The sequence below is a fragment of the Eurosta solidaginis genome, chromosome 1, assembly GCF_040869045.1.
Source record: "Eurosta solidaginis isolate ZX-2024a chromosome 1, ASM4086904v1, whole genome shotgun sequence".
Lineage (NCBI taxonomy): Eukaryota > Metazoa > Arthropoda > Insecta > Diptera > Tephritidae > Eurosta > Eurosta solidaginis.
The window spans coordinates 38,300,152-38,310,928 of NC_090319.1; the positions used below are offsets into that span (position 1 = coordinate 38,300,152).

The 10,777-nt window shown below is 35.3% G+C and overlaps 1 protein-coding gene across 7 annotated transcripts in view; it reads left to right on the forward strand.

Moving 5' to 3' along the window:
• The window catches only part of TkR86C (Tachykinin-like receptor at 86C), a 47,018-nt gene extending 36,501 nt beyond the window's left edge, over window positions 1-10,517 (forward strand). For 6 of the 7 annotated variants that reach the window (XM_067787263.1, XM_067787270.1, XM_067787220.1 and 3 more), the window contains 7 exons: window positions 2,610-2,823; window positions 4,142-4,276; window positions 4,517-4,597; window positions 5,946-6,032; window positions 6,098-6,358; window positions 6,428-6,543; window positions 10,086-10,517. In XM_067787263.1, the coding sequence (XP_067643364.1) occupies window positions 2,610-2,823; window positions 4,142-4,276; window positions 4,517-4,597; window positions 5,946-6,032; window positions 6,098-6,358; window positions 6,428-6,543; window positions 10,086-10,363 (1,172 nt within the window). In that variant the 3' untranslated portion in view covers window positions 10,364-10,517. Of the gene's footprint in view, window positions 1-2,609; window positions 2,824-4,141; window positions 4,277-4,516; window positions 4,598-5,945; window positions 6,033-6,097; window positions 6,359-6,427; window positions 6,544-7,090; window positions 7,254-10,085 lie in introns of all 7 variants that reach the window. The other variant, XR_010953441.1, reaches the window with a different exon arrangement.
• Window positions 10,518-10,777: the final 260 nt, after the last annotated feature.

Sequence of the window (10,777 nt, forward strand, 5' to 3'; positions counted from 1 at the left end):
TGTGCTCTGGTCGGACTGACGTTCGATTGGTGAATATGGAAATTCTCCCAGATCCTCTTCACCTGATGTTGTCATAACCTGTAGAGCATGATTTTCGTTTGCCAAGAGAGGACTTGAATTCATTTGCCTATCTAGACCAAAGTAGCGTTTATTGGCAGAGTGATTTTTCGCTGGATTTAAGAGCTGACAATGTTCGTTGTGTTAATGCTGGCTTTCAAATAAACGAAGTGTTTTACTAATTCGAAATTATGGCTGCCACCAGTGGCGTGGTTGTCAATGCGCAAATACGCTGACTCTTTGCTTGATGATAAATGGTACTGCGTTTTGTACTCATTCACCATCAAACTCATCTTTTCCACATTTCGAAGTAATTAGAAATTACGGGGCAGATGTTCAGGCCGATGATATCAATGTCGTCAGCATACGCCCGCAATTTGACGTTTTTAAAAAATATTGTTCCAGAGCAGTTAAGTTCTGCAGCTACATTAACTGCAGCAGTATTATTTTCTCCAGTATCAAATTAAAATTTAATGTTCTTATCTGTCGGAATTCTAGCCAACAACTTATTGTTTGCAGTATAGACGTTGTAATTCACTCAGGCCCAGTTTTTCAGTACAAGTTCAACTAAGTTTGTTAGTTAAACTACGCTTAAACTTATTCTGCAATTTTTCAGTCTACTTTAACTGAAGTTTAAGCTGAGCTTAAGCGGCCAATCTGGCAGGGTTAAACTCTGGTTAACCTAAAAGTTATTTGCCGTCGTTCGAAATGGCATCGAATATACCCAACAAGCATTTGGGTTTGAGTACCATTAGAGGTCATGTTGATAACTAGCCATACTTCTAAAATCTCAAGAGTTGTGTTGATAACTAGACATACTTCTAAAATCTCAAGAGTTGTTTCGAAATAGTGACTCAACTCGAGAATCATAGCGTACTCAATAAAAGAGGTAATTTTTTATAAAGCAAAAAATGCTATTACTAAAGTTGAACAAATTTAATTAACAACTTTTGGTTCTTTCAAATGTAAGATTCCATACTAAAGTTTTTTCACGAAAATAATATGAAATATATATAATAAATAAATGTGACACGCTAACCTCCGAAGATATTTTAAGCAGAGCTTCCCTTCCAAATTGCGTCGTGCTCCTTTTAAGTGTTCCTACAAATTGGCCGGACGGGATCTACTTGTTTTATGTCGACTCCGAACGGCATCTGCAAGGCAGATTAGCTTTCACTGAGAGCTTTTCATGGCAGAAATACAAAAGGAGTGCTTGCGAAACACTGCCGATGGGCAATCCCGCCTAGAAAAAGTGGGTTCTAATTGAAAAACCTTTTTTCTGAAATTTTGATGTTGCTTTGCCCCGGGGCATGAACCCAGGATCTTCAGTGTGGTAAGCGGATCACGCTACCATTATCCCACGGCGGCGGGCTATATAATTTATTTCTGATTACCTACGCCTCATTACTGCTTTCAATTAGGTGTTTATTTCTCACAATAAATAGCTATTTGCTTTGATGGTACCACCTATTTTTTTCAACTCATCTCGATATCCAATGTAAGATATAAACTGGAGAAACTTGTGCAATATTCATTTGAGAACTGTACATTTCCCAAGATCTCTCGAAATTAGGATATTAATTGGAAAATATTAATAACGTTGGAGATCCTCCAAAACTTTTAATTTTAAAAAATTTCTCCAAGGTTGGATAGTGATTGGAGGATGAAGTTGGATATCAACTCAGGAACTATACGGTTTAAGAATAATTAAATAATGATGTTGGATATCACTTCCGGAACTATATATATAATTTCGCTGGAGAATTTTTTTTCCATGTTTCTTGGGTAAAAAAAATCCAGTTGTTGCCGTATCTACAAATTATCTAGATACTAAAAAACCAATGGTGCCGCATACCCCGAAGGCGCCCTTAAACTGTGACTGAAAAACTGCTCAGTAGTTTAACTGGAGTTTAAATTTGACTATAGTTTAAGCAAACATAGTTTAAGCTTAGCTTAACCAGCTACTGAAAAACAGGGCCTAACTCTATATAAGAACGCTATCGATGTGACGTTTTAATTTGGTTTGAGTTCCGTACGTGCGAGTTTGAGCTACATACACTTGAAATCAACTAAACATAGTTAAATTGTCGACAAAGCGCTTCGTTAAAGGTTAATGAATTCTACTACAGTAGACCTTCCTTTTGCGATGGTGGCTACTGTAGTTTAATAAACTAACTTTTAACGGTATGATTTTTCGAATTTTTGATAACGATTTTTCGATTGCCATACTGGTTGTGCTATTCACTTAGTGTAAAGAACGCCATCGATATGATTTTTAGGTTTAGTTTAAATGAAAAAAATGGCTACAAAGATAATGCCGCTAACAACATTTGAATTACCTTCTTTTATTTAACGACTATGGCTTATCATACGTTAACGAATTTCGATAAAAATTCTTTACCAACTACCAAAATCGTTATAATTATCGATTCCTTAATTTAGCGATTATGAATGTCGTTAAAAAAGTTAGTGAATTTCACTACATATGTTTAATAGTTAATGTGATTATGGTGTTGACAATACTCACCTTGGCTTCTTTATTTCCATTACAGGTCATCGCAGTATGCGCACGGTTACAAATTACTTTTTGCTCAATTTGAGTATCGCTGATTTGTTGATGTCTTCGTTGAACTGTGTTTTCAATTTCATTTTTATGCTTAATTCAGATTGGCCATTTGGATCTATTTATTGTACTATCAATAATTTTATGGCAAATGTTACAGTATCAACATCAGTATTTACACTGGTGGCTATATCATTGGATAGGTGAGGCAGTGTATAAATAATATATTATGTGTATTCACGTCAACTTGTTATCAACTTATCTGATTAAAAATTATTTCTCTACAGTTTTTTGTTTTTAAACGGTTTTATTTAGCTTGACGTGAAAGACAGGCCGCACAGCCGCATGCACGGCCGTTGTGAACGAATTTCGTAATTGAAGTTTAAGTAACTTCCCGATAAGCTACAAGCTTGAAACTTGGAATATAGTTCAGAACCCGATGACAATGCAATAATAAGAAAAAACTCCGATAGGTGGCGCATGGATCGAAATATTTCAGAAAATCGTACTTGTGGTCCCATTTGGTTCATATTTGGAACACATAATACATACATGAATAGAAAGCGAGCTATGAAAAAAATCGCCGCTAGGTGGCGCAAGGATCGAGATATTCAAAAAATCGTATTTTTGGTCCGACTGAGCTCATATTTGGAACACGTAATACATACAAGAATAGAAAGAGACCTATGAAAAAAATCGCCGCTAGGTGGCGCAAGGATCGAGATATTCAAAAAAATCGTATTTTTGGTCCGACTGAGCTCATATTTGGAACACGTAATACATGCAAGAATAGAAAGAGACCTATGCAAAAAATCGCCGCTAGGTGGCGCAAGGATCGAGATATTCAAAAAAATTGTATTTGTGGTCGGATTTGGTCCATATTTGGAACACATATTACATACATGATTAGAAGGCGACCTATGATGTCCGATTTGGCTAATATTTAGAACAAATATTACATACAGTCCGGCAAAAGTGATATAAAAATATTTTATAGTTCGAGGAGGGACAAGCATACGTCGAGTAAAGTCTTTGGAAGGATTATGTATTGAGGACTTAGATTGTAACAAATTGTCATAAAAGAGTCCTTGTAGTAATGAGTCAATCAGAGAAATAATAGGCAATTAAATAAAGACTAAAAACTTGAAAATAAAATAATTAAAACAAAATTTTAAGTTAAACGGTTTTATTGAAAACAATATTTACAGGAAGTAATAATAATACTAAAAGCTAGAAAATAATTAGGTAGGTCCTAAGTACTTGTCATCACACCCTCATCAATCTAAGGCGTTGATAACACAATTAAACAAAAGCGTTGGACGCGTCAAATTTCTATTGATAGTGATATATAAGACCAACGGAACCTTAATAAGGTTATGCTACGCTTCACACTTAACAAATTTTTTTAAAATTATTTAATTTAAATATAACTTCATAACCAGATAAGCTGATAGCCAAAGTGACAGGAATGCTCCATTTAATTCGAAATAAAAAATAATTATATTCCTTGCTTTATTAAAGATATATAGCGATTGTTCATCCCTTAAAGAGACGCACATCAAGACGAAAAGTACGCATTATTCTTGTATTGATTTGGGTTTTAAGTTGTCTATTAGCAGCGCCGTGTTTAATGTATTCCAGTACAATGACAAAAAGGTAAAATAAATATATTTAGATACCTGTAGGCATTTTACAAGGTCCCCTATACGCCGTATGTGCTATGTTTCAATCAAAATTTATATTGGAAACAATTGGAAACAACTTAAATATTAATATTCAAAAACATGAACACGACACTCATGTGAATTGCCCAATACGTTTTTCCTAAAAACGATTTAAAATTAATTATACTCTATAAAGAACAAGTTATTAACGCTCCGAATTTTTTTCCCGCAGATATTATAACGGCAAATCACGAACTGTATGCTTTATGCTGTGGCCAGATGGTCGTTATCCCACATCGATATCAGATTATGCGTATGTATAAATTTCACGTATATATTTTAATTTTGAAAATCTCAAAAATATTTAACAGAGTATTAGATATCCCTAAAATCATGAAATCATGCATCAAGAAACTTTTACTTATTCCAATATCCTGTTAAACATTTATAAAATCCCGAGGACCTCAATTCAAGTGGACAAAAAGAAGACGTAGACATATGGACGAAAGTGTTGTAGGAGGAAAAAATCCCGATAATGCTACGGGTCCTACACGTTAAACTTCCACACAGTAAAATGGAGTCAAAAAACGTTTTTTCACACTTAAGGGGAGTTGGCTTGACGTGGCGCCTATTCAGTATCTATGGCATTCACATAAAGGGGATGTTTCTGAGCTCAGCCCGCGCGAAGTTTACAAACCGGTGCACCCCAACGCACAACTGCTTGAAATAGCCTCGCCACTCAGGCGGATAAGGAGACATCTCGGTAAGCGTTATGACGCGACTCGACGCTTATCAACACAGCTACTCAACTTAGAAATGAATTACATATGTAAAGTCGTTAAACACTTTTGCCGGATCGCTCTCGGTAAACTTTGTTATAAAATATGTTACTCAACTCTTGCAGTAGAGGAAAGCTTGATTCAAGGGGTTGTGTAGTGCCACCCTTTCAAGGGGTTGCCAGCGCGATATAAAGCTTCGCCAGCCCAATTGTCAACCTCACCTACCGGTGGTGAATCCTGTTTCTTTAACAACCGAGGCTCTGACGACCCCAAGCTCCTCATGGATCTAAAACGTGGGAGGACGGTATGGCCTAGAAGGTTTCATGTGGTCATACCAAATCTTTCCCTAGATGGTTGGGCTAGTACCTTAATGATGCTTGTTACCAGAACTTACCGGATCTGCATCCTGCAAAGGACCATCAACATCGATGGCCCTTCCCAAGGACTTCGGGGAGTGTCTTTATCGCTACAACAACAACAACAGTAGAGGAAAGCAGACTACCCAGGCACATTGGCTCAACTTCGCCATGAATACTATAACAGGTTAAACTACTACTTATCTAGAGACAGCCCCGTAATGTCTTACTTGCGGTTTGTCCCACTGGACACCAACACTCCTCTCAATGGCAATGTGAATCCAATGCCTCTAACAGCAATGCCTTCATAAAAAAAAAAAAACCAAAGAAAATGACTTTGATGACACTGCCTAGTCTGTCAGAAACACATAATTATTATTGACAGTGTTGTCTGTCAAACCTTTAAGAAAAAGGCAAAAAAACAAAAAGCGTTGAATGGCTTCAGGAATATCTAATACTCTGTTTTTGAAATGCTGTTAAATAATAATAAATTCGAATTTTTAATTTCATTAAATACTTTTTACAGTTACAACATAATTATCCTCATACTAACATATGGTATTCCAATGGTTGTTATGCTCATATGCTATACATTAATGGGCCGTGTTCTTTGGTATGAAGATATCTAGAAGACTAAAAATTCTTCATCAACCATTAATGTTTTTTTCAAAATTTCAGGGGTAGTCGCTCCATTGGTGAAAACACCGATCGTCAAATCGAATCAATGAAATCTAAACGCAAAGTTGTTCGTATGTTTATAGCGATCGTATTTATATTTGCCATTTGTTGGTTGCCATATCATATGTTTTTCATCTATGCTTATCATAACAACGATGTTACATCGACTAAATATGTACAGCACATGTACTTGGGTTTCTATTGGTTGGCTATGTCAAATGCCATGGTAAATCCAATAATATATTACTGGATGAACAAAAGGTAGCCATTATTAATACTTATTCTTGGTATGTTTTTTTCTATTTCTAATGATTCACTCTTACTTTTTAGGTTTCGTCTATATTTCCAAAGGATCATATGTTGTTACTGTTGCAGTGCTGGGAAACATAAAATCGATTCTCTAAATGTGATGGCAAATAAAAATAGCTTTCAAAAAAGTATGCGAGGTATGTGATGATGTATTTTATATTTTATTTATTGTTATTTACTTATATCTTAAATTTTTAATGATATGTTACTATATATAGTTTTAATTTAAGTTCTGTGATGCTATGTTATGTACAGTAATGTTATATTGCGCTGTGTTATGTTGTTATTTTTTGTTCTGTTATATTGAGTATGTTGCGTTGTATGAAGTGGGTATTGTAACGAATTTAGGGAAATTCCACTTATTTGAAACCTTCTGCAAACGTTCGAATCGCTAAATTGTCGAATAAATAACTCCAATATTCAGTAATGCAAAATGGTCTTTATTAGACTACTTTGAGATTACTTCACAATAACACTTATACTTCACAACTAATTGAGTGTTTAAATCAAACTGATTACTGATTCCTCAGCTTGTGCTGCTTTTATACTCTCAGTTTTCTCGTTCATCCATTTCTCCTTAGGTCTAGTCATTTCGCGAAACTGTATTCCAGAAAAATTATATCCCTCGCTTGGTTATTAGCTATATACATGTATACCTATTTGTAGTTTATGTCTCTCTTATAGCCATATGCGGGTGTATGCGTGAGTACTATTTCGGCTGATGATTACATGGGTTTGCGAGTATCTCTTGGTTGCCTTGTATGTACATATGTGTGTAAATGATTATTGATTTGTTTACGGACAAACGAGTGGCTGCTTAGTATCAGCTTAGTGATACTAGTATCAGGTTAGTGATGCTAATATTCGTCACAGTATGTTACATATGTAAATTATTAATCATGTTGTGTTATGTTATAATACGGTACAGTCGAAGTGTTGTGTTAAATTTTTTATATTATACGAAATGCTATATTCAATCCGGCTTCAGTTAACGCAAAACAGGAGTAGCTGGTGTGACTTGTTACCAAACGGCCAAAATCGCTTAGGCACTTAAGTGGAGATAGAAGTGAAGATATTAAATCCGTCTTAGTAGTGTCAAGTACATATACAGCAGCGAAGGCCTGCTGACACGAACAACTTCTTAGAAAAGAATAATCTGCCTTAGAAGATGCTGCTCAGTCCCACCTTAGAATCCAACAATTTATTTATATTACATTACATCGTCGGTGTTCAAGCAAAAGACACTTAGTCCATTTTAGCATTTTTGGTTTAATGACAGCAAACATTCCCCAAGATGTCAGGCAATTTAGCATGTGTAACTGGTTGTATTCTTAGAATTCAATCACCAAGTCTCTTACGAACCTTTTTATAACAGACAAAAGTCATGAAATCATTTTGAACTTAGTGATTTTTGCTAGAACGTTGACGATATATATTGTCTTACATGTTAGTTCACAGATCTATTAGTTAGATTAAAAATGCAATAATGAAAGGGTGAAAAGGCAATATTTTTTAATGAATATCATTACAAAATATAACATTCAAACCTTTCTCAAATATGAGAAGGGGAAAACGTCTGCGGGTTGTATTTCCTATCCCTTGTTTCACAACGTTTTAATGGACGGTACTGTTCCTAACTAGGGAATACGGTAACAGATATGTAGTTGTATTGCGTTCTTTAACGTTGTTCAGATGACTGACAATTTGCACCGGTATCATAAAGAAGCGCCTTAATATCCAAGAGGCTTATAGTTCGAAAACTCGGGATTGACAGTCCACATTCCCTTGGCACAACATTTAACTGTGTAGACCAATAATCTATGGGTATGATCATAACATTCGCGCAAAATTAAAAGCTGCTCGAACAGGTCATAGCAGAAACACACATATCAATTGCTAAAAAAAGCTAACTAATCTACGGGATTCTGGAAGTCAGGTATTAACTGGTAGGAAATTAATGCAACGTGAAATATAAGAAAATTTTTTAATAATGATAAAATAATTATTGTTAGGCCTTGAGCTCGATTCAAACTCGCGAACATTTTTGTGTTTTCACGCCGCTCTGAATTTTATTTTTTGGACTTACAAAACTTCATTATATTTTTTCTTTTTTGCCCAGATCTGATTTCATACTTCCCGACCTTATTAATGATGCTAAAAAGGCATAGCTTGTAGGTTACATCATGACATAAAAAATAATATTTTCCTAAAAGATCCTAATTTAATAAAATACTTTGGAAACCTTGTTTCACTATATGAAATATATCTATACTTATAATAAAACTCGACAGAAGTTGTTCTGGCTTTTTGTCTACATGTTAAACTAAAAACTCTGCATCTTTTTCTTTCTCTCTTATTTCCTTTCCCTAGTTCTTGTATTTCCTTGTCTCTTCATTCTCAACCTCTTCTTTCTTTCTTTTTTCTTAACCGACTAACTCACCCTTTTTCATTCCCTTGCTACCCCCATTCTTCACACTCTTCCTCATACCTTTCCCCAATTTTTTCTTATTCCTTGTTTTTTATCGTATCCAAATCTTATTTTTACTCTTCCTTTTAATATGCTGTTCTTACTCTTCTTCAAACCCTTCGAGTTATTTTTTCTTTTACTCGCACTTTACCTTTTCCTTTTGTCTTCCCTGCAAATTTTCCTACTCTATTTCCGCTTTCCTTTTTGGCCCAATTTTTCTATTCCCTTTTCTCTTTTTTTCATATTATTTTGCTACGTCAAAAAGTTTCCCCTACCTTCTACCTTAAAATTCATGCCAGGATAATTAGGGCTGTCCAATTTTTGTTTTAGTTCTAATAACTTAACCTGTGGACTTATAACATCATGAGATAGACCAAAAAGGCTAGCACGAAACTAATTTACAGCCTGACATTTAGATCACTAATGAGCCCATTATAAACTCACATGCGGTCTTTATCTCTACTTGGCAGTTACCTTAGATCGTAACACTACCTGGGTCAGTATATTTAGCCTTTGCTTTTATTTCAGGTTTATAAATCCCCGTAAGGCCATAAAAAAGGGAGAGTTACCAGTCGTCGTTTTCTGACCCTTCCCTCCTCTTCAATACACTTGCAACCGCGACGGTTATCATACGTAATACTCCTAAAATTTCGGAGAGTGTCTTTGCGGGTACAACAGTAATCATAAGTGCCGATTCCATCTTAGAAACATTTACACCGTGTTCTCTGTGGCCGAAGTGCTTTGTCGGGAAAGGTCATCTAACTGTAATAACGTCGGTAACTTCATATGTTATAATCCAATGCTATTAAGCTTAACCATTGACAGGTCCCTTCATCTGTTTACTTCTGACCTTTAGACGAACTCAAGAAGTGTGTTGGTTTCCCTGTTATTGAAGAACTATCCCCTGGAAGTTCAAGATGGGCCCCTTCACAGGACTCACATATCATATACACACACATGTTGTGCCCTTGATAGGTTGAGTCCCATTACTACTAGTCTAATATGTACATCTAAAAACCTTTTGAGGATCTTCAATAAGAGGGATGCCACACTCTAGTGAAAAAACCCTCGGGTGCTGTATTTAATGTAAGTGTATAGCGGAGCTTATAGTAGTTTTAGTTAAATTCAAGGAAAATATTTATTCATTTATGCATAGACCTTTCTAGCGAGAGCGAGCATACTCCTAATATTATTTCTCTCATTTTTACTCAGCAAATGGCAAACATGTATGGAAGCGCAGTACAATGGAGACACAAATACAAGTGGCGAAAACATCATTACGTGACAGAAGAGCCAGTGAGAGAACGCCAAATAAAATTATGGTCGATTGCATCCAAGAAAAGGAAAAGGATGATTTCGGCTCGCCGGTATATATTTCCATAAACGAGGGTGCTGATCATCAGCACATTAGAATTAAATGTATATCATGTGACGAAGACAATAAACCCGCTAATGCTACTCAACAAGAGAATACTAAAGAAACTTTGTGATTTTAGCATCGCGCATGAATCTTAAGGTTTTTAATATATGTATGTATTTATTTAAAAAAAAAGTACTTGTACTATAAAATAATTCTAGATATTTATGTATTTTTAAAACAAATGTAGATACTAAAGATATTTGACAAATAGAAAAAAAATTTGAACTCAACAGTTTCTTGTTCTCATTTTCTTGTACTTATTATCATTTAATATTTAAAAATTGAACGAAATCCCTTGTCATCCTACCCAAAATTTGTTGTTAAGTTGGCAGAAAGCATGTGAGCTGCATGCAGGTGGTTTTGGGGAGTGTTGTCGGTGTTGATTGCCCTTTGTCGGGAAGAGGATCCGTTGAATAAATTGTAAAGATTTCGAATACAACTTGGACATGGCAAAGTTAAGTGAATTAAGGATCCAACAACTGAA